Genomic DNA, 24,696 nt, shown 5'->3' with positions numbered 1-24,696 from the left:
CTTCTATGGTTTTAGGAATGTTGAAAGTCTCTGATAATTTTAGGTTCAAAGATTCTGTTTCTTTTTCCTTCAAATCGCATTTCCTTTGCAGAGACAATAATTGCACTTCTTTTTCGGCTAAAATAGACTGCAGTTTGTGGTTCTCTTTTTCCAAATGAGGAACTGCCTCCCTTAAATTTATTAATTCATTCAACTCAATTTGTAATCGATTTTTGGCATTTTCATTTTCACTCAATTTTACTCTTGTTGCGCAAAGTTGTTCTTTGGTTTCTTTCAAATCCTGTTTTGAGGCGGTAAATTCCTTTTCCATTATTGTTTGTACATCTTGTGATTTTGATAAAGATTCCTCGTATGCATGCAGCTTGCTCTCAAGATCCCGAATTATTTTTTGACTTTCTTTGAAACTGATTGAAAGTTTTTCCAAACAATCATCCTTTTCAGTCATCAGCAAAGTTTGATTTCCTAAAGACTTCTCTAGACTGGCAATTTGAAGACTCATCTCCTGAGTTTTGCTTTCCAATAATTTAGTCATATTTACTGCATCTTCTTTTGTGTTTTTTAACTCTGAAATGTCGTCAAAAGCACAATTTAACTGTTCATTCAAAAGGGATTTTTCTCTTTCTATGTCACAATTATTTTCCTTGCATTTTTCAATTTCCTCTCTCAAGCCTGTAATAATCTGTTCATTTTGTTCGATATTTTGCAGGTATGCAGCGTTCATTCTCTGTAATGAGGTTTCACTGTTATTCTTCTCCAATAAAACACTTTTACATTTATCTTCTAGTGCACTGATTTTATCATCCTGCTGATTACAATATGTTTGCATTTCAGCACATCTCTGATTCAGACCATGAAGTTCATTTTCCTTTTCTTGATAATAGTACTGGTATGCCTGATTGGCTTGATTTAGACTTTGCACTGTTTGCTGTAATTCGAGCATAATCTGCTGATTCTCTTTATTCTTCTCCTCCTCTTCCTGCAAACGTTTTCTTAAATGTGTAATAGCCAAATCTTGTTCCTCCATTTTTGTACTCCTGACGTTGTTAGCTTCATCTAATGCTCTAAGTGTTTCTTCCAATTGCTCACTTTGGCTATTATAGAGCATCTGTATATTTTGCATTTCATTTCCTTGACGAGATAAATTATCTTTCAAACGTGTGATCTGATTCCCCAAATCTTGAATTGTTTGTGTCTGATGTGCAGCGTTACCAGTCTGTACAGTCTTCAGTTGGGTACTGAAATTTCTAATGGTTTCTTCCTTTTCTTCTAAGCACTTTAAATGAGTGTTGCTCATTTCTTCTAAAGACTGTAACTTGTCCTCCAAATACAGTATTTTCTGCACATTTTTGTCATTAATTTCTTGCAGGGACGAAACTTGCGATTCTTTGTCTTTAAGATTTGCAACGTTTTCTTCAAAGGATTGGCGAAGTTGGGAAAATTCTTTACGAAGCATTGATAGGATTGCCACTGGACTACTAGCCGATTCTAAAGCTTCATGATAAACAAATTCCTGGTCTTCTCTTATCACTTCAAAAACTTCTTTTTTGAACATATTGAGTTCAATAGCTATTAAGTTTGAAGATTCCTCCAATTTTACACACTTATTTTCTAACTCTATGTACCTTTCTTTCAGAGCTAGAATTTGATTAGTTTCTTCGCTTAACACAGATTCAAAATCTTTTACTCTTTGGATATGTTCAGAATTTAGCATTTCTATATGTTGATGCAACTTCTGGTTTTCATCTTGGCTATCTTCTAGAAGCTGACGCCATTCCATTTGAGGAGAGCTCTGCACAAGTGTCGGCTCTTGTTCGGACTTCTTTGTTTTTTCCTCTAATTCTTTCTTTACTTTTTCTAGCTGTTTAATTTTTGTTTCCTTCCCTTTGCATAATTTCTTTAACTTAGCTAATTCTTGTTGAAGAGATTTTTGTTCACTTTCTTTAATCTCAGAAGCTGTAAGGTTTTCATGTGCTGATGTGTCTTTAAAAGATTCTAGTTCTTCCTTTAGATTTGCAATAACAGTGTCTTTTTCCACAACTAAATCTTCCATAGATTGCAATGAGGACAATGTGTCCCTAAATTCTTTTTCATACCAATCCTCCCATCCATAAATCCTATTTTTCAAATCATAAATTTCTTCATCTTTCGCATGAAGAAATTCTCTTAATGATTGCATTTCTTCCTGTTGACTTACAGCAAAATTCCTTCCGTCAACAACTTCCTCATCTCGTGACTGAATGACATCTTTTAAATCTTCTATTTCTCTTTCAAGCTGCATAACGACTTCAGAATGCATTATTCTCTCTTTCCATTCATTATCAATAAGACTGGAGTTTAACGAAAGATTTTCTATACTTTCTCTTGTTGTGCTACTTCCACTTTCATCACCTTTATTTTCATCTTTGGTTGCATTCTGCAGTTTGGCAAGTTTGGCATCTTTGGCTTTACATAGCGTTTTCATCTTGGATAATTTGGCATTTAAAGCTTCAAGTTCTTTTTGGTGATTATCTTGCATTGAAAGAATTAAAGTTTGTTTTTCTTCTAATAATGACTTAAGCTGTTTGGGAGCTTGTTCGTCAACCTGGGAATCATTCGTTTCAGAATGTGCTTCTTGGATCACAGAGTCGCTACTTAACGTTAGTATTGATTCTTGTTTTTCAATGAGGTCACTAACGACAGGCATGGCTTTAACCTGAGATTCGCTGCCATTTTCAAGTTTCTGACATCTGCTTTTCCAATAATCAGCCTCTGACGCAGAGGCAGTAAGGGACTGTATTTGATGCTCCATATCTTTCTCTTGACGTTGCAAAAATTCAATAGTATTTTCAAGTGCAGAACATTTCTCTTCCAAGCTCAACATTTTCCTTTTGCTGGAATTACTTTCATCTAAAATCTCTCTGTTTTTATCTCTCAGATCTTGCTCCATATCTCCTATGTGCAATTCATGCTGTTTACAAAGCTCCTCCCACTGACTCATTCTCTCTCTCTCTCCCTGCAGTAATTCTACTTCTTCTTCTTTCTGTCCAAGTTTTTCAGACAAATCATTGATTCGTTCTTTCATTAAAAGTAAATCAGTTTCCTTTTCTGATAAAATACTCTCTTGCTTTTCTACTACTTCTTGAAATTTTGTAAGTTTTGACAGTTTTCCTTTTCCTACCTTTTTAATTTTCTCAACCTCAAAAACAATGGCGTCTTTATCTTTCTTAACTTTGTGGATTTCTTCAGACAATCGTTCAACTTCTTTTTCAGCTTCATGCAGTTTTTCTTCAGCCTGCATTAGAGCATCTCTGATTTCATGACATTGTTTTTCAATTTCTTCTTTCTCTGAAAGCAATATATTATAAGTTTCTTTACTAAATTTCAATTCTGCCTTCAGATTTTCAATTTCTTCTTCCTTCTGATGTAGAGCTTGATTTAGATCAATTTGATTGTGTTCCATATCCTTACATTTTTCTTTCAGTTCTTCCACTGATTTCAAACTATCTTCAAAATTACGTCTTAAATCTATTTCTGCAGCACCAAGACTTTCCAACTGAATATTTAATTCTGAAATTCTTCCTTGGAGGATCACAGCATCTGTTTCTTTATCAGCAATAATTTTTTCCTGTTTGGTTATCACATGTTCAAACTTCTTGGCCTTTGCCTCCTTTCCTTTTCCAAGTTTTTGTAATTTCAGAATTTCTTGAGCACTAGTTTCCTCTTTCTCGACGACATTCTCATATACTTTTCTGACTTCCTGTAATTGAACACGAGTGATTTCCAACTCTTCCTCTTTTTTCTTCAGCATGTCTTCAAGCTTCTTGAATTTAGCATCTTTTCCCTTCATCACCAAACTAACTTTCTTATACTCTGTCAAATGTTTTTCTTCGCTTTCTTCAAGACTTTTTAATTTGGATTGCAGACTCTCGATTTCTTCTTCCATCTTTTGAACATTCCTACTTAATAATGTGTTTTCAGTTTGTAGTTGTAAAGCCGATTCTTGATGGTTTTGGTTCTCTTCACTGTACTCTACGTATTGTTTTTCAAAGGCATCTTTCATTGTACTGATTTCTTGATTTAGATCAAATATTTGTTGTTCTTTAATATCTAGCGCATGGTTCAGATCTTCAATTTTCTCCTCAAGGGCTTGCTGATTCATTAATCTCTTTTGAAGGTCTTTCTGTGCAATTTGTTCCTCATATCTTGCGTCTTCCACCTTTTCATTAAGCTCATTAACACTTTCTTTCAGAATCAGTTTTTCTGCTTCATATTCAGTAATGAGCTTTTCCTGTTCAGAAATAACCTCTTCAAACTTCTTTACCTTTAATTCCCTCCCTTTGTACATTTTCTGCAACTTCTGATTTTCATTGAACAAACTGTCTCTCTCCTCTGTAATTTCCTCTAGTGCTGCTTCCAGTTTTCGTAGTTTTTCTTCAACTTGTCTTCCACTTTCAAGCTTTGGATTGTTCAAATCATGTGTTAGTTTGGAAATCTTTGTATCTTTAGCTTTACACAGCTTCTGTAATTTCTTCACTTCATTTCTAAGCTTATCAAACTCCATGGTTCCTACCTCTGAACTAGGAATTGCTGAATTGGTAGACTGTGGAGATTCGGTACACTGTGAAAATTCATGTTTTTGAAGCTCAGCTTCCACATGTTTAGAAGTTGTCAGTATTTTAAATTCCTGTTCAAGATTCATAATTTTAGCTTCGAGTTCACCTGAAGATACCTTGTACTGCAGTAAACTTTCCTCTTTCTCTGCAATAGTATTTTTCAATATAGAGATTTCTGTTTTAAGTCCATCATTTTCTCTGTGCAGTGACGCAACTTCATCTTCAAATGTTTCCAGTTTATTCTGAATGTCCGCGTTTTTCAAATTCAGATGTTCTTGTTCTGAAAGTAAGTCCTTCGTCTTCCTATTATCTTGCTCCATCTTGTCTTGCAACTGACTTTCAAGCTCAGAAAATTGGCTTTCCCTTTCTTTCAACTGAATAAGAGGAAGTCCAAAAGGTAAGTAAAAGTTAAGCTTCAACAAAACAATAAAGCAATTTGGGAAAACAGACAAATAAAACCATGCTCTAACTACTAAAACGTAAAGGAAAAATGTATCAATTTCACATGACTGCTGCATTTTTTCTGTGTCCAGAGTGATCTTAATTCATATAGCTACAAATACTAATACATGTACTTAGAAAGTACTTTCAGAATTTAGATCATCAAAGGGTGATCAGTAAATGATAACTTTTAATTTTTTAAGTGAATCAAAATTCAAATATGCCGTTCATTCTAATATTAAACATGCATGTAAAAGTTCTGTTAAATAAAGAACATGACCATGACATTTTTCGTATCCCTCAATGACTAATGGATACTTTGCAAAGTTTTACATACCCTCAGAAAAGAAAACCAGAATTTCTTTTAGGTCCCATCCTACATTTAGCCATACAAGGTCATCTTTTAGCATGTAGTTTTCTTGATGACATATTACTTTATGACGATTATCATCTTAGCGTTTGTGTGAATTTAATTTCACTGTGACGTCAGTCAAGATGCAATGTAAATAAATAATAGTCAAATACTATTGTTTTCTTTTGTTTGATAAACTTTGAATGTCAATAGATGGGCTTTGTTGTAATAACTTTTATTTTTTTAACCTTGTCACAAGAGGTTAATCCTGCATGTTATTTCACTTTTTTATTATCTTTTATTTGGGGGGGGGGGGGGGGGGGGGTATGTAGAGAAAAAGAGACATTAGTTTTATCCCCCCCCCTCAAAAAAAAATTCACTTAACAAAGATTGATCAGATTATAAATATTCTCGAGACATTATCAATGTACACGAGTTTCTACTTAATCTTGAACACACAGATATTAATCATAACCGTATAGGATTTCACAATTTACCACAAAGTCAAATGTATAATATGAATGCGACTTATATAAAGACAAAAGATTTTATTGGCCTTGGTCTTTTATGATCTAAAATAAGACGAACCTAAAGAATTTCCATAACGTTCACGAAAATTTTGTTTTCAGAGGCTAAAACAAGTACATTTTGTCTTTTTAAAAAAATTAAATATAAATATACATAATTAAATAAAAGTATTGTAAACAACCCTTTTGCTTTTAATCCCATTTGTAGGTTTTACATACATGTACAATGTAGGTGTGGTTTAAAATCTAAATATGTATGATACTTGCAACGGAGACAAACCTATTTCAGGAATTCAAGTTCTAAATGCCATTTCAGGTCAAGAAAAAAATTCATTGAAGAATAAGTTGTGATGAATTACCTGCAATGTTAGGGTGCTGTTTTGGGTCTTCAAAGCATGGACTTGCTCTCTCATTTCAGAATACTCACTCTTGGCCTTTAAAAGTTCAGAATCTACTAATTCCTTATTCTGAAATATCTCCTTTAAACGACCTTCTATCTCTTTCAGTTTTTGAGCCAATTCGTCACGAGATGTTGTAACATCTTTCAAAAGAGTAACTGCATTCCTCTGTTCATTTTCAAGGATCGCATTTTCTTCATGTAGCTTGAGAATATGTTCTTTTAAAGAATGTACATTTCCTTCAAGCTTTTTAACAATAACGTTGTCCCCTTCGACTTTTCCAAAGTCAGTTGAAAGGTCAGACGAATCATTTTCTGTTTCTTTTATCAATTCCATCAAACTTTGTTCACATTCAGCTTGTCTTTGCTCTGATATATCTATGGTTCTTTGTAGTCTTTCAAGTTCTGCCTCTTGGTCATTCATTTTCTCTTTCAATTTTTTGTTAGTTGTTAATGTCATCAAGTTATTTACATCAACACTGTGGGTGGTCTGTTGCAGCTCCTCATACTCCGCCAAGATTAAATCATGCTTCCTCTGCAAATCTTCTTTATCAAACTGAATTTTACTTAATTCTAGTTTTAGATCATCCATGTAACCTGAATGTGCATTTACCTGATCTTGAAGTTTGATGTTTTCTTGTGTAATATTTTCTTTTTCTCTTTTCCACTTCATAACTTTTGACTTGACAGATTCAATTAAGGAGCCTTTATCATTTGTGTCTTGAGGAAAATCAGTAGTTTCCTCTGAGTTTAAACTTAATTCTTTACATAATGATTTCAAAGGGACAACAAAAGAATCCATTTGCTCATGAAGTTGTGTTTTCAATTCCTCACATTGTGACTTAAGGTCGGCCTGTATGCCCTCTCCATGTTCATTCTCTTTTAACAATATTTCATTGTCTTTCATAATCTGTTCAATGTGTATTGATGTTTCCTCTTTCGTGTTTTCTAAAATGTTTTTCATTTGCTGATTTTCTGTTTTCACTATTTCTAACTCTCTATGACAATTTTTATACTGTTCATCCCTTTCTTGTAAATCAGCTTTGAGCAACTCACATTCTTTTTCTACATCACTCTTTTCCTCTCTCATAATCTTTATCTTAGTATTGCTTTCCTCCAGCTGAATATTCAAATGAGCATTCTTCTTTCTTTCATTATTTAATAAAGAATTCACATCCTGATTTCTGTTTTCATAAAGTTCATTTTCTGACATCAGAATAGATACTGTTTGTTCATATCTGTCTTTGTTTGAGATAAGCATGTCATCATTTTCTTTCAATTGCTTGGAAACAAATCGTTTTTCATTCTCTGAATCTTTTAACAGATCTTTTAAATGAACAACCTCTTTCTCCAGGCTTACATTAGTTTTAAGTAAAGATTCTAGTTCATTTCTAAGAGAATACAGGGAAGCCTCTTTTTCTTCAATACTTTTGTCAAAACATGACCGCTCAGTTTCCAGTTTTGTCTGCAATTCTTTTAATTCTTCAACAAATGTAGCTTTTTCTCTCCTTAAACACTGAATATGTTCTTGGGCTGATGTGAATTCTTCGCATAATTTAGAAATTTCTCTGTTTAATTCCTGTTTCTGCGAGTGTAGATTTTCAACCAGCATTTCCAGATCATTTTTCTCATCTCTGAGGGACTGACTCTCTTTCCTGGCATCTGATAAACTCTCATTTAAAGTTTTGTTCATTTTCGCCATCTCTTCATACTTTTTAATGGAATGGTCGAGATTATCATCTTTTGAGTGTATTTCCTTAGTAAACATTTCTTCTGACTCTCTTAATCTGCTTTGAAGAGAATTGTAATTATGCTCAAGTTCCTGATTTCTTTCAAGTAAGATGGAGTTGTTCTTACTTAATTCAAGACAATGTGCTTCTAATTCAGTCTTTCTCAAATCACTGCCCTTCAGCATTTCTTCATATTTCAAAACTTCTCTATCAAGTTCAGTATTCTTGTTTAATAAATTTAATTTCCCTTGTTCTATTTCCTTTCCTTGCAGGTTTAAATCGTCCTTCAGCTTTTCCGACTCCTCTCGTAGTATTTTTATCTCCCTTTCTAGTTCAATGATTTTGTGGGATTTTGTTTTAACATTTGCCTGCAATTTTCCTAAAAGAATTTTATTTCCCTGATAGAGGTCATTCAGCCTCTCACACTCATCCTTCAGCATCTCCATCTTTGAGATAATATTGCAACGTTCCTCTTCTTTTTCTGTACAAAAGTCCAGGTATTTAGTTTTCTGCTCCTCAAGTTTAGTCTCCAGAGAATGAATGTGTTCAGTATTTTTTTCAAGAGTCTTTTTTAAATCTTCATATTCCTTCCTAACTTGCAGTTTTTCCTCCTGCAGATCCTGTAAACTTTGTTCAAAATTGCTTCTATCATTTTTACAAGTCTGTATTGACCTTTCAAGTTCCATGGAAAATGCATTTTTTTCCTCCAAATCAGTCTCTAATGCAATTATTCTTCTTTGCAGATCAACACACTTCTTTTGTTCAATAGCATACTTTTCTTCCAAATCTTTGCAAGTTTGTTCTAACTGTTCTATAATCTTTGCACAGGTTACTTCTGTAGACACTAAATCTGAACGAACTGTTTCTAGTTCTTGATCTTTACATTCTGTGGAAAGCAGCAACTTCTCTATTTTTTCCTCAAGGTTTGTCATTTGGTCACTCTTTTCTGTCATTTCAGCAGTGTGTTTTTCTCTATTTTTCCTCGCATCTAATCTTAGCTTTGTAATCGTCTCAGAAATGTCAGAGCAATGACTTTCTAGCTCCTCCACGTACTCCTTTAAAATGACAATTTGTAAATCCCGTTGTTCTACTTCCTTCAAGACTTTTTCGTTTTCTTCTTCTACCTTCAGAAGCTTATTTCTAAACTGAACTTCCATCTCCTTTTTTTCTTCCTTCAAGTACATGTTTTCAGATACATGGGACGTCTTTTCAAAATCCAATTCCTTAATCTTTTTGGAATGCTCTGCTTTTAACTCTTCCAGTTCTTTCAAAGCATTCAAAAGGGTATTTTCTTGATCTGTTTTCTCTGTTTTAGTTTTATGTAACTCTGACTGTACAAGTAAATATTTTTCCTCGATCTTTACAATATTTTCAGACTGAGACTGTGATTCTGTCATGCTTTGCAGTAATAACTTTTCTTTCTCTTCTCTGATAACTATATTTTCCTGTAAGTCAGTCTTTAACTTCTCTATCTCCGTCTCTGCATCACATAAGGAGAGCCCAAGGTTCTGGTTTGTTGCCTTCAATTCGGTTATTTCGGACTCTAAAGCATTAATCTGGATTTCCTTCTCAACCACAGATTTGCTCCACAAATCATTTTCAAGCTTAATGTCATCGGAGTCCTTGGATAATTTTTCACTGTTCAAATACAGCATTTCCTTTTCTGTTTCGACCTGCTCTAGTTCTTTTGCAAGAGTTTCATTCTTAGACATGTGAGCTTCCAGTTTATACTGCAGTTCTTCAACTTTCTTCGATAAATCTTCTTTGTGTCCATTAAGAGTGTGAACATTTTCTTGGATATCTACCAAATTCTTTTTTAAAGCCTGCTTCTCATCCTCTGCATCTTGAAACTTCTTCTTTAAAAAGTCATTGGCATTTTGCATCTCTGCTACAGTTGACATAAGCAACTCAATTTCTGTTATTTTTCTGTCATAATTAGAAGTTTTTTCCAATAAAGTTTGTTCCAACTCTTTAACCAAATTTTCTAATGTCTCTTTCTCTTTAAAACACATTTCATATAAATCTTTTGAGTTTTCTAATTCTTTCTCCAGTGTCTCTTTTTCAGTAGAAAGGGCACATAGCTCCTTCACCTTTAATTCAAAAGATTCTTTCACTTCATGTAGGTCCTCTTTAACAGCCTGTCTTTTTCCCATTGCTTCCTTTAAGTTCTGCCTTGATATCTCTAAGTCTTCCTGGTACTTACAATTTGACTGAACAGCCTCATCATACATATGTTTCATATCAGTGTACCTTTTTGATTCCTCTTCTAATTTAGTTTCCAAGATAACCATGGATTCTTTTAGAGTCTTTAATTCATCCTGAAGATTGGCAAAGGATACAGATAACTCCTGTACTTCTCTTTGGTGATCCATTCCTTCTTTGTCCTTTTCAAGCAATGCCAAATTTAGTTTTTCATTCAATGCATTAAGATTTTGCTGTTCACTTTCAAACTGCTCAAGATTTTTCTTCTTACAAACCAGTTCATCAGTGAGGAGATCAATTTCTTTTTGAAAAAGATCCTTTTGTTTTATCACTTCTGAATGACTCTTTGAAAGATCTTCTGTCTTTTTCTTATATTCAAGTTCCAAATTCTCTGTCTTTGTTTTTAATTCTTCAACCTTGACTTCAAGATCACAATTACATTTTTCCATAAAATCATAATCCTGTCTGAGGGCCTTGAAAGCTTCTGCTGAGTCCTTTAGCTGCTGTTCCTCTTTCTTCATTTCATCCTGCAATGAAGACACTGACTCTTCAAGAGCAGCCCTTTCCACTTCCAGTTTTCTTTTGCTTTCTGTCAACTCATCGTTCCGATTCAGCAAACCTGCATTTTTGTCTGAGAGTTTTGCTATTTCTTCTCTCAGATCTTTTTCCAGAGCCTCCAGGTGCTTTTGAGTGTTGTGTAATTCTTCCACCTGAGAGTGCAATTCAGATTGGAGGTTCTCAACTTTATCAGTCTTTTCACTTATTATTGAAAGGTTATTTGACCTCTCTTGTGCCAGAGATTCTTCTAGACTCTTTACTTCTGCAATGAAACCCTGATTTTCATTTTCAGCCTGTATTAGTTTTGAAGATAAACTGGTAGTCTCGGCTTTCAACTCAATTAAATGCTTCTCTGAAATTTCTAATTTTTGGGAGGATATAATGTTTTGTTCATTTACATGCTTCAATTCTTCAATTAGACTATCCTTTTCCTTGTACATTTCCTGTAAGGTATCTTTTGCTTTGCTCACCAGCTCATCATGACCTTGTTGCAAAACAGTAAGTTCTTGTCTGCTAGCTAATTTCAACTGTTCAATTTCAGTCTTCAAGGAATAAACAGCATTGTCTTTACTATTGAGTTCACAAACAGTCCGATGAAGTTCTTCCTGTGCATCTTTCTTTGCTTTAATGGCCTCTTTGAGATCATTTTCCATTTTTACTGACTTTTGCTTTTCTTTGACTAGAACCAATGATGTATGTAAATGACTAGATATTTGTGCTTCAAGTTTCAAATTCTTGTCTTCCATTTCCTGTTTCAATACATCCATCTGACTATCTATCTGATGGGACTCTTCTTTGGCACTTTCAATTAATGACTTCAAATGAACTAACTTGCAAACAGCTTTTTCCATTTGTTGTGAGACAGGTGATTCCGCAGACAATTTTTGAGACAGGTCCTCACTGAGTATCAATTCAAAAATTGTTTCTTTTTCAAGCATATGAACTTTCAGTTCTTCCTTTAAGCTAGAAATGATTTCATCCGATTCCTTCTCCTTTTCACATAGGACATTGTTTGAAATTTTATTTTCTTCCTTTAGATTTGCTAGTTCTGTTTGTAATTTGGAGCTTTCCTGTAGAGCAACGTCTCTTTCTTTTCTGACTCTGTCTAGATCTTTCATTAGTTCTGTAAGCTGAGATTCTATTGAACCTATCAGAACCTCTTTATCTTTCAAGGATATGGATAAAGACTGAGAAGAAATTTCCAAATTTTCTTTTTCACTAATAATTCTCTGTTTTTCTTCTTCCATTTCTTTCAATGTAGTCTGGGTATTCTTCAGTTCTAGTAATAAATGGTTGCACTCTTCCTCCTTTTGTTTCAGAACTTCCTGAATTGAACTGTTTGTTAGACTATTCTCCTGCACAATGCTTTTGAGAGCTTCAATTTCTGAATTTTGATTGTCACTTATTTTCTTTAAGTCTACTACAGATTTTTCAGATTGTAACAGGTTATTTTCTAGTTCTGAAATCTCATTAGTTTTTGTCTGAATCTGTAATTCACTCTCATGAATAAGTTCCTCTTTTTCCAAAAGAGTGCAATGAAGATCTTTGATTTTGGCATCTTTTGCTGATGTTGATTGTTCCATTTTCTCTACTTTTTCACAGGCAGCATTCGAAGTTGACTTTAAATCGGATATCTCTTTTTCCTTTTCAGTCACTTCCATTCTCAGTATCTCTCTTTCCTGTGTGGTTTTATGTAGAATGTCTTCCTTTTCTAGAACTGTGGTTGAAAGCTTTTGAATGTGCTTTTCTTTATTCTCATTTTCCTCTTCCATAGCTTTTACCAACTCTGTTTTTGAAACAATTTCTTTCTGAGCATGCTCATACTTCATTGTGGACTCTCTCAAAGATTCCTCTTTTGTGACCATCAACTTATTTAATTTTTCAATTTCTTCAATGTTTTGGTTTTGCTCCTCTTTTAGCTTATCCAAGTAGTTTTCTAGATTTTCTTTTTCTGTTTTTTCTTTATCACACTCTTCTTTCAGCTTAGTGATGCTTTCTTTCAGAGATATAACTTCCTGGTTTGACATTTTAAGATTACCATTTAAATGATTTTCCATCTTCTCCAACTCTGTAATTCTTGCTTGGGCATTTTCTATAGCATGATCCTTTGCAAGAATTACCTCTTCTAGTCTTTCAGCATTACTTTCACTACTTTTTCGAAGGACCTCCATCTCTTTGCTTGATAATTCATTAGCAACCTCTCTCTGAGTCAACAAGTCCTTTACATAATTAGCATTCTTCAATAATTCTTCTTTCAGTGAAGCCTCTGAAATCTCTAAGCATTGTAGTTTTTCATTTATTTTTAGAATTTCAGCTTTCTTTTCAGATATAATTTGATGTAAATTTTGTATTTCTGTATTTTTCATCATATTTGATTCCTTTGAAGCCTGCACTTCAATTCCAAGATCAGAAAGTTTACTTTTTAAATCAGAAAGTTCTTCCTCCTTGCAATTTACTGTGTGACTTAGTCTTGTACATTCCTCTTCTGACTGTACCAAAGAATTTTCCAAGTTAGAAGCAGTCTCAACTTTTTCCTCAAAGGCAAGCTGCAACTCTTTCAACGCATTCTCTTTCTCTGCATTTAGCTTTTCTAATGCTGCTGCTTTTCCTTCTAATGTTACCAAGTTAGTTTGCAAACTCATCATGGATTCAGTTTGGTCTTTCTTTTCCCTCTTCAATAAGGTCACTTCATCAGAAAGTTCTTCCTTTGAATTTTTCAGTGAATCAAGATGGTTTTGATATTCTTCAATTTCCTTCTGAAGATTACTGATGGAGACTGTTTTGCTTTCCTCTTCCTCTTTTATTCTGATGTTTAAACAGGAAATACACCCAGCAAGTCTATCAATTTCTTCCTCTGTCTCCTTTAATTGTAACTCTAAAGTTTTCTTCATCATAGTTACTTCAGTTAACTTATCTATTTGTTGTTGTTCAAAAGCTTCCTTTTCTTCAACAATTCTGGCTTTCTCTTGAACCTCTTTCTGTACACACTCAAAACTCTCTCTCAGCTCCATAAGAGTCCTGTCCTTTGTGGCAATGGTATCATTTAAATTGTTTATCTCTTCAGCTCTGTTTTCTTGATCTTTCTGAAGTTCCATTATTTTTTTGTCTTTCTGGACAATTTCATCCTGTAGCTCCTGTAATTTGTCAGTACAAACTTTTTTCTCTCTTTCAAGGGATTCAGAATACATCTCTCTCTGTTCTATATCTTTAAGTAATGTACACACTTTGTCTTCATTTTTCTCTAAACTAGTTAGCAATCTTGTAGTCTTGTCTTCTTTTTCCTGAGCAAATTTTTGGACAGCTGCATGAACTTCACGTTCGGAATCCAAGTCACGTTTTAATGACACGTTTTCATGTTTCATCAATGATAAAGAGTGGGAGGTTGTAGATAGCCTGGATGTCAATTGTTCTATTTCATTCAAATACTCAGATAACAAAATTTTAGTTTCTTGAAGACTTTTCTCATATTCATTTATACAAGTTTGATCAGAGAGATGTTTCTCTTTTGCTTCCAGTAAATCTTGTTCGTACTTCTTTGCTTTTTCTTCTACATCTTTAAGACAATGACTAGCCTCCTCATGCCTGTCGTGCAACACTTTCATGCTGTGATTGACATGCTCAAGCTGAGATTCAAGAGAATCCCGTAGTGATTTCAGATTTTGGCATTCCAGGGATAAGGAATTCACATGCTCATTTAAAGAAGATATTTCAGAGTTTTTAATATGAGAGAGCTCGTCCATGCGTGTCTGTAAGTCTGCAACAGAACGGTTAAGTGTCTCTATAGTGGACTGTCTTTCATTGCATAAAACTGTTAAGTCACTAACCTTTTCTGTAAGAAGGTTTCTCTCTGTAGTTGAACCCTGTATGTCCTTGGTTAATTTTTCCACTGTCTCTGCAAGGTCAGCCTTTTCCTGTTGTATGTTTTCTAGATCCCGTGTCAGTTGATCAATAACTTCCACTTGATGCTCTTTCACTTCCTGCACAGAACTGAGTGTAGAAGACATCTCTCTGATGATCTCCTCTTTTTCAGCAAGATTCTTTTGTAATTGTGAGAGTTGTTCCTCTAACTTCCTTTCAATTTCCTTTTTTGTGGATAATTCTTTCGAGATTGCAGATCTATTATCTAACAATGTTCTTATCTCACTTTGGAGAGATTCAACTTTTGAATTATGCCCTGAGTCCATATCTGTTAATTTATCACTTACTCTTTGTATTTCTAAGTTCTTGGCAGTAACAAGTTCTTCCAAGTCTGCAACTTTGTTCTCAAGCTTCTCCTGTATTTCAGAACACCTTTGTGCTTCCTTTTCACTTTGGTCTTTCAAAAGTGTCAAATTACTATCCATTTCTTTTAATTTCACCTCACTTTCATTAACACTTTCCAACATAGTTTGAATTTTTGCATCTTTTTCTCCAACAAGTTCCTGTAAAGATTTTAAACTATCCTCTGAGCTTGAGGATAAATTTTTAATTTGCTCATCTTTTTCACAACAAACAGTTTGTAATTCTGCTACCTGGCGTTCAAGTCCACTCTTTTGACTAGACAATTCAGACACAGTTGTCCTGATTTCATTCAAGTCTGAATGAAGACTTTCAATTTCGTCATCCTTCCTTTTCAGTTCAATATCATTACTTGATATAATTTCATTTAATTCATTAACTTGTTTTGAAATATTGTCTAAGTTTTCTCTTGTCTCTGTTAACTCACTCTGAATCTGTTCCCTCTCTTGGTTTACATCTTTAAGTTGATTAGAAACACTACTTAACTCCTCTTTAGTCTGTTTAAGTTCATTTGAAAGACGTTCATTTTCCGAGTTAGCAGTACTTAACATGGAATGTGATTCTTTAAACTTAGAATCAACACCTTCAATTTCAGAGTTTTTCTTCAATAATGAATGTTTTAATTCCTCAATCTGAATATTAAGTGCTTGTATCACTGATTCCTTTTCCTCATTTTCAGTTTGTAATGAACACAATTGAGATTTTAGTGTACTTTCAGTGTCCTGAAGTTTTGAAGTTTCAGCTTCTTTCTCATGTAAATTGTCTTTGAGATCATTGATTTCTTTTTGCTTGCTTTCACAGTCTCTTCGTAAATCCACTACCTCACTTTCTTTGAGGACAGAATTTGAACTTAAACTTTTTAACTGATTTTCTAGGTCACTTAGTTGAGATTTTAAACTCTGAACTTCTGAGTCACTGTCATTTTTAGACTGCTGTATTTCATTTTTCTGTTGTTGTATCAACTGTTGGAGTGAATTTGCTTCCTGTACTTTACCTTCTAGTTCTAATGACAATGAATTCACATGTTCTTCCTTACTCTGGAGTTCTGCATTCAAGTCTTCAATCTGTTTTTCTTGACTCTTGACAAGCTTCTGGAGTTTTCCATTTTCAGATGTTAATGTTGAAATTTCTTCTTTGAGAGAGCTTGAGTCATCAGCCGATTTAAGGTTAAGCTCTTCTTCTTTCGCTTGCTGTTCCTTGAGTAGAGCTATTTCCTCTAATTGTTTGCTCCTCTCAGCACTGGTAGATACCTGTGAAAGATAAAACATTTGGAAATCTAATCCTACCGCATTCATTTCCAGCTTTATATAATTCATAGCTTGAAAAAAAAAAGGAAAATAGTTTAAATTTTGTAATCATTTTGAAAACAGATGTCATGTATGTTAGATTTGGTTTACACAATGTATGCCAAACACTTTTTTCAGCAGTAGCCTATTTTGGCAAGCACTGGCAAAATTTTACTAGCCTGCCTGAATCACTTACTACTAGCCCCCTTAGAAGTAAAAAATAAAATGACAGATTTGTTTCTTTCCTTTAGCTTTAATCAACAAGGCTAGTCCAGTCCATCTAGTGCTGACCTGCATTCTTCTATTTGACTAGTGTTTGGGCATTGTGCAAGACAGTGCTTTTGTTACACACTGTTTACACCAACTATTTAAACATTGGGCGTGTTTCATGAGAAAAAAATATACACAAAACCATAGCAGTTTAGAGGTAATCATTCCAAAATGGATGATCAGATAATAAAAAAAAGGCTAAATACATAGATTTTGTTTAGTCAGCATTAATGACATTTGATAAAGAAGAAAACCTTGATATACTATATGATTAGGCCATAAAAAATGAATTAATAGTTTCTCAGGCCAAAAATTTCGAAGTTCAATGCAGCAGGCAGGTTCTTTTTTTGTGGAAGCAGGTGTTATACCAGGGCTCTCACACTACTTTTTGGGAATGGGGCTGGGGCCATAGTCTGGGAAAATAGCGACATTTTGGGAAATTTTCAGATAACTATTATACTTTGAAATCATGATATATTGGGTTTCTGGTCTATTTTTTTATCAACTAAATTTTTGTTTTCCAATATAGAAGGATATGAATAGCAAATTTAGTTATATATCCAACTATATTTTCTTTATTTTGGGGGGAGAAGGGACTATTGGGAAAATTAACACATTCAATTGGGAAAAAAGGTACCTTTTTTTGAATTGGGAATGGGGCCCTTGAACGGCCCCAATTATAGACAATCGAGAGCCCTGTATACCTTTTTTTCATGTCAGTCATTCAACATAATGTTGATATCAATCGATTCTTTTTTTTTTTGTTCTCTTACATTAATTGAAATATGTATTCAATTGTAAATAATGTTATCACAAAGTTAATTCATAAAATACCATGTTAACAAGAAATGTATTGTTTATCTAATAAAAACGTCTATTACCACTTATGAAAAGGGGAATAACTCAATTTTCTTTTTCAACTTGGAAAAATAGAAAATTAAGTTATTTCCCTTTTCAATATATGTCAATAAAATTGATCAATGCGGCAGTGTTTGACCTGATGAGGCAGTGTCTGAGAAACTATTGATTAATTTTTTTTGGCCTTATGTCATTACAGTTACACAACTCCAATAGTTTTCGATCAATTCTTTTTTCAATAAATTAAAAATCAAGTGCTCAAAAATTGAACAGGAAAGAAAATGTCCATACATCCAGACATAGAAAATGAACTAGTGAGCATGCTCATAATGAGTTTATGCTTTCAGATAAGTGATTTTCATTCCCAGGCATGTACTTTTCAAACATATTATGAATTAAATGAATATAATAAATAATGAATCAAATTGTACATCCCTGACTCTGTTACAGTCCCTGAAACGTTCTACTTTCCCACTTGAACAGTGAGCGAACGGTGAACGAACGCTGAACGAACGCAGAGCGAACGGTGAGTGAACGGTGAGTGAACGATGTGTGAACGCTGAACGCAACTTGGTGAACGATGTGTGAACGGTGAGCGAACGCAGAACGCGAACGGAGCGCAAACGCGAACGCAAAGTGAACGGTGAACGAACGGTGAACGCAAGATGAATGATATATTCGGAATGCCTCTGGTCTTTTCCTTGCATTGAAACTATTTTATTGTTTTATAATGTCAGGTGCAAAAAAAAAAAAAAAATCAATCAATAATAAATAAGTAAACCAATAACTGAATGAATAAATAAGTCAATAAAATAAATTCTCCAAAATCGTCCTGAGAAAGACGATGAATGCACATTAAGTTTTAAATCACAGCCATACATTTTCAGTTGATAGTTGAGGGGGCACTACCAAATATTTCCTGACAAGCAAAAAAAAAGGTCATCAGACTTTTTATTGCGGGGGGCACAAGCATATAGTACCTATGTTTACTATAGTAATCTATATATCGGCAAAATTATTGGGGAGGGAGGGGGCACGGTCCCCCCTTGCCCTTGCCCCCCCCCCCCCCCCCGTTCCTACGGCCATTTTTATTGAGCAGACTTCTACATTTATCTGTAGATGGCCGTGATTATACTCGGACAAGATAATACAAAGATACATATTCATATTATTTGTTATAAATTCAATTTTCAGAACTTGATATTCAAGTAATATGCTGTTATAGTTTTTATTGAACAGACAAATGAGAGAGAGAGAGAGAGAAATATTCCGTTTTAGCCCCCCCCCCCCTCATTTCAGGCTTCACTAAATGTTTGTACCTATATCAAACAAAAACTCTGAATTTTTTTTCTAAATATATCAGACAGTGAAAGTAACTTTTTATTTTAATCAACAAATCATATCCTTTTGTTTGATAGTCATACTCGTTTTTATTTTCCTGCTTCAAGTTCACACGAAGTCCACGTGCTTGTCCTGTCAATCAAAATCATTCGACACTGTGCAGGTGTGAAAGTTTCGTCACATCGAAGACGAAGTGTGAGTATTTCCAACAAGTTATATCATTTATTTTTATCATTTCTAGATTTGATTCCAACATTTGAATAATAATTGAATAAAATACATTGGGCATTAACACTTGAACTTGAAACATACTCTCTGCCAATTCCAAATACCACCGCCGACATGTGTACATTTTGAACTACTATTGTTTTGTGACATTTTTAGATGCATGTTTGTTTTGAGACTGAAATTTTTGTTCTTAAAAAGACCTTAACTTTTTTTTAAAAATGTTAATCAAAATATTCTGGAAATACAATACTGACTAAGTAACCGATTTAGGGGGAAAAGGGGGGGGGGTATTAATCATATCAAATGGCAAACATATAAAGTTACGGTGAAGAAAGATTTTTTTTTTCTATAACTATAGACTTTACATATTATAGTAGAGAAAATTCTGTAGTGCATTACATTTCAAATATTTCCTTTAACCACACTATCAATTTCATTCGCTCCAAAGATAATAAATTAACACGATATCCGCAGTACTACGTATAACTCTCAGAACTAGTTCTATCATATTTTCTGTAGTATTTGAAAAAAAAAGTGTTAGAAATAAATATTTTTGTAATTTTGCTGCGTAATTATTTGACTTGGATGATTATATCTCCATTAACGATTTGTCGTCTTTAACAAAACAACAAAATGTTGCAGTGTTTGAAGTATTTGCACATTGCCCTTAGTTAAATTCAATATTCCAGCATCATTCTACATAGCTACAGAATGTGCTTATAACAACATTTATTTTCCAGATTAATTTAATAAATAACCTAACAGCTAAGTTAGAATAATAAAAATACATATTTTTCTCCATGGAATAATGAATCTTCAAACACGATATGTTAGTTATTAAATTAAAAAAACCTGTAACTCCTAACCTACAAAAAGATAAGTCCTTTCACTTCGGAGTTCCGAATGACAATGAAAACTGAACGATAGGTGAACGCTGAACGCAAGGTGAACGCAAAGTGAACGGAGCGAAGAGCGAACGCTGAACGCTTTGTGAACGGTGAACACGAGCGCACGGTGAACGGTGAACGCAAAACTGTGAACAGAGAGCAAACGGGAAACGCACGGTGAACGAACGGTGAACACACGCTGAACGAACGGTGAGCGAACGGAAAAATGGGAAAGTAGAACATTTCAGGGACTGTAACTATAGATGTAAAGTTTTTCCCTCTCACCTTGAGTTCTTTAATTTCCTTCTCCAGGGACTTGACCTTTGCTGTTAGTTGGGCTTTCTGTTTCAGATTCTTTGAACTAGCTTCCTCAGTTCCTTTCAGACTTTTCTTCAATTCTTCAATTTTTTCTTCCATTTGTTTCTCAGCTTCCACCACTCTAGCTTGAGCCATTTCAAAGTCACTCTTATAATGTTCTAGCTCTTTAATAGTCTTCTCCTTTTCTAAGAGTTTTTCTTTCAATTCTGCCATCACCTGTGCTGTAGCATCAATTTGCTCTGGAGCCTGAAGTTTTGTCTTCTCCTCCTCCTGCGGTACCTGTGAGACAGGAACAGCTCCCCCAGGCCTGGTGTTATGAAGGAATCTCTCCTGAAGACTATTGTAATGAGCCACAGCTTGAGTGTAAGCTGTCTGATACTGATAAAGCTGAACCTGCATGGTCTGTACTGTCAGTTCTTTTTCTGTTTTCTCCAGTTCGTGTTTTTCTATTAAATCTCTGATTTTACCATCTAGCTTCTTCTTCTCGTCTTTCCACTGCATTTCCATGTCTACAATGTTGGCCTGCATGAGCATCAACTTTTCTGAAGTTGACTGAAGCTTTTCTTTAAAGTTCTTTTGCACCTCTAAACTTTCCTCAATTTGTTTGTCCTTAGCTGTCACTTCTTTCTGAAGCACTTCAATCACTTTTATTTTTCCATCTAAAACTTCATTCGTATCTTTCAACTTCTGTTCCAACATTTTTAACACATGATCTTGCAGATCTACTTCTCCCTTTGCCATTATCCTCTGAATGTCTTTTTCATGTCTTGCTATTAATTCTCGGAGGTCATTTTCTCTCATTAGGAGTTCATCATCCTTCACTTTTACATTCTCACGAAGACTTGTCACTAATCCCTGGCTCTCTTGTAAAGATTCCTCAAAATATTTCTGTGTCTCTCGAAGCTTCATATCGAATTTTTCACGTTCCAGTTTCAGAGCATGATCCGCTTTTTCTACTTGTTCTTTCATTTCTGCAATTTTCTCTTCATAATTTTCTACTTTGGCAGAAAGTTTGGATATCAGCATAGCTTGACTCTGTATGTTTTGATCCTTTTCTCTGATTGTGGTCTGCAAAATCTGAAATTGAAAGAATGTGTTTACAAACTTTTTTTAAGTATTAGCACTGATTAGACTGATTATTTTATTGTGATTATCTACATAACTGAGATTTCTTTTATTGTATGTCAGTAACTAATAAATGCCAAATGACTCAAAAACATCAAATGTGAGATGAATTTGCAAGTGGACTGTTGATCAAAAGTTCTCATATGTATTTCAGCAATATTACAACTATAGCAGAAGTATTCTTTTTCCATGTGTGGTGATTTTCACAGAGTTACGCAATAATAAATTAATCACATTTTAAGAATCCTCAGTATTTAAGGTGCATAAAAAAATAGTTAGATGAGGAAATAGGAGTCAAATTGGGATCTTTGCTTTCAATATTTGGTCTTTCAAATGGACACATCACAAGAGTGTATAGTGACCTTAATAGTATCTTTGTGCATGCATATAGAAAAGCAAGCTGATAAAATACATCAAGGTCACATAGTTAGCAGGTATAAGTAATATTGACCTCATAAGGCCCCAAAAAATTGATCTTTAGTTTCTCAGGCCGAAAAATGTCAAAATTCAATGCGGCAGGCAGATCTTTCTTCTTTTTTTTTGGGGGGGGGGGGGGGGAGAGAGAGAGGTGATAGCTTTTTTTTCATGTCAGTCCAAAAATTGATATTAACAAATTCTTCTTTCTTTTATACTATTATATTAATTTTAATATGTACTTAACTATAAATATTGCTATTCCAAACATTTTTATATAAAAGGTTAAGTCATAAATTACTGTTTTAACAAGAAATATATTGTGTATCTAAAAAAAACCCTCTTTCTGTTAGCATATGAGAAAAGGGGCATAACTCAATTTTCTTTAAGTTTTCTAACATTGTTATCTCGAATACGAAGTTCAAAATAACAAAGTTCAACTGTATATCTTTCACCACCCATCATTTTTGTGACAAATAACTTAGAAATATTGTCCATTTAAAACATCTAACCCCAATATCTAAAACTTTGGCTGGCACATTACCATGACAGGGGTGCAGAGTTTGAAAGTTGAAAAAAAAAAAATCAAGTGTACAGTGCAGACGAAGTGAATTATGTTGGGTAGCCTTATGAAACAGAAAGGGTGTGGACACTTTGTTAACATGCTTATGCTGCTTACTTCAAACACTTTGTCTCTTCCCTTTATGACCTCATTCTTTTCTGAGATGAATTCCTGAAGATCCATCATCTTCTTCTCAAGTTCCAGAATCTTGTTGTTGAGCTCCAGAATTTTGTTGTCTTTGTACACAATCTGAGCATACATCTCCTGTACTCCACTCTACCACAACAAAAAACCTTGACATGTTAATCTCTCAAACTTAAACTTATAAACTAGCAAAAGATTTTATTTTCAGACATTAACTAACTCTGTATCCATATTCAAAACCCTTACCTCAGGAGAAGAGCTCTCTGATGTCTGTTCAGACTGTAACTGTGCAATCAAATTAGCGTTTCCCTCCAACTGTGATGACAGAGTCTTGACGGCTTCCTCCTGCTCAGATATGACCTTGACCTTTGCCTCAATCAGTGCATCCTTGGAGGCTAGGAGTTCCTCTTTCTCGCTGATGATACGATCTTTCTCCTCCAGTTTCTTCTTTAACATTATCATTTTCGCCCTCCCTGCTTTGTCAGTGGCACTCTCATCCTCCCCTGTGGCTCCCTCCTGGTGTTCCTTTGTAAAGTACCACAAGATTCTGTCAGATTTCTAAACATACTATCACAATTTCAACTCAAAAATGCAAAATCAAATAAGAAATATCGTAGATCACCAAATTTTTGTGACATCTTATTCATGCAAGAAATTTATTTGATATTTATAAGTTAGATAAAATTTTCAGGAATCTGGTTATTCTTTCAAATAATCTTTAAAAAGTACAAATATACAACAAAATGAAATTTTTGCAAGAAAACAGTCTCACGTAATTATGCGATAATTAAGTTTTCTTAAATAAAGAGTGATTTACAGTAATGAACCTTCTACAACCCTTACATACTACAGAATCACAGAATAAAGAAAATACCTGAAAATATTAGGTGAAAAGTTGCAAAGAATTTGTACATAAATATAAATAACCACAGCAATAAAAGTTGACTCTAAGCATTCATCACACTTTTTAATTTGGAAAATTAGCTCAAACCTGTACGGGTGCCACATTTCTCACATTCAACACATCACCCGTACCTTTGAAGTATCCTCTGCTTTCTTTCCAGCAGTCTTTGCATCCTTGGCTACTTTTGCTTTTGCTTGAAGTTTTAATTTGGAAATTTTAGCATTTGTCTCCTAAAGAAGAGAATAAAATATATGTATTGTATGAAAAAATCAAATTTTTATTTGTATTGCTACTTATTCTTGAGAACATAATGAAACATAGCTATCAATCACTAATATCCTCAATATACAACTTATAAATATAACTATATTTAAGAGTATATATACACTGCATTTAGATCATTAGTGCAATACATGCAATTTTTTTTCTTTCCTTGACCCTTTGTGATATATAGAGAATAATACATACCCTTTTACATATCAAATCATCAATATCATTCAGAGGGCTGATACAGGATGTGATGTAAAAAAGAGTATGTTTTATTATGTTTATTACATACTTAGTGCATGTAATAAAATACAGCACATATCAACTTGAGAAAAGAAAAACAAATAGATAATCATGCACTGACAACTGACACGTACGTAGCTTATTGTATCAAAGAACAGTAATTAAAACTTAAGAGAATGTGAAACAAAAAAATATGTGTATTAACACAAGTACTGCTTTTTAAAGTTTAATTTATTAGGGGTGTGATATTGTTCCGTTACAGCCCTGCAGGGCTGATACTGCTATTGTGATGTCAGGCATATCGCATATGCAAAAATCCTGTATTTATTACTAAGTATGTAATAAATGAAGATTCAACACTCCTTCTTTTTCACCTGCAGCTCTTTATCCTTGGCTTTTATTGTATCCTCCCTGTCTCGGATCATAGTCTTCAGCTGTTCTATCATCCTCCCCTGTGCCTCACACTGCATGGCAAGGTCACTGTCAGCCATGTTGCTTCTTCCCTTGGGCTATGATTGAACAGATAGAAACAATACTTTAATTCTATAAACTCAGACAATATATTGTTACAGGCAACTTGTCTTTCAAAATGGTCATTATACATTAAATGCCTTATTTATTGACTATGTTTAGAGTGGTGTGATACATATCAAATTAAAACTTTGGTAGAAAAAAAAGAACTATAGTTGTAATTTTCTTTGACTTCAAAATTAAAATTGGCAAGAATTAGGGTAAAAAAATTAATTTCACTGAACACTAACTTAGAGTTTTT

At 34.0% G+C, this 24,696-nt stretch overlaps 1 protein-coding gene across 1 annotated transcript in view; it reads right to left on the bottom strand.

Moving 5' to 3' along the window:
• LOC133186304 (golgin subfamily A member 4-like) overlaps positions 1–24,422 on the bottom strand; it is a 33,530-nt gene extending 9,108 nt beyond the window's left edge. The window contains exons 1-6 of the mRNA XM_061321527.1: positions 24,299–24,422; positions 23,546–23,644; positions 22,757–23,035; positions 22,484–22,642; positions 20,233–21,342; positions 14,624–16,327 (exon numbers count right to left, since the gene is read on the bottom strand). Of these exons, the coding sequence (XP_061177511.1) occupies positions 14,624–16,327; positions 20,233–21,342; positions 22,484–22,642; positions 22,757–23,035; positions 23,546–23,644; positions 24,299–24,415 (3,468 nt within the window). The 5' untranslated portion in view covers positions 24,416–24,422. The remainder of the gene's footprint in view (positions 1–14,623; positions 16,328–20,232; positions 21,343–22,483; positions 22,643–22,756; positions 23,036–23,545; positions 23,645–24,298) is intronic.
• Between the last annotated feature and the right edge of the window lie 274 nt (positions 24,423–24,696).

Source organism: Saccostrea echinata, unplaced genomic scaffold, assembly GCF_033153115.1.
Source record: "Saccostrea echinata isolate AGI-Se365-2 ecotype Australia unplaced genomic scaffold, CSIRO_AGI_Sech_v1 ptg000013l, whole genome shotgun sequence".
NCBI lineage: Eukaryota > Metazoa > Mollusca > Bivalvia > Ostreida > Ostreidae > Saccostrea > Saccostrea echinata.
Note: the sequence above shows the minus strand (reverse complement) of the source record. Positions and strands in the feature narration are given on the sequence as shown.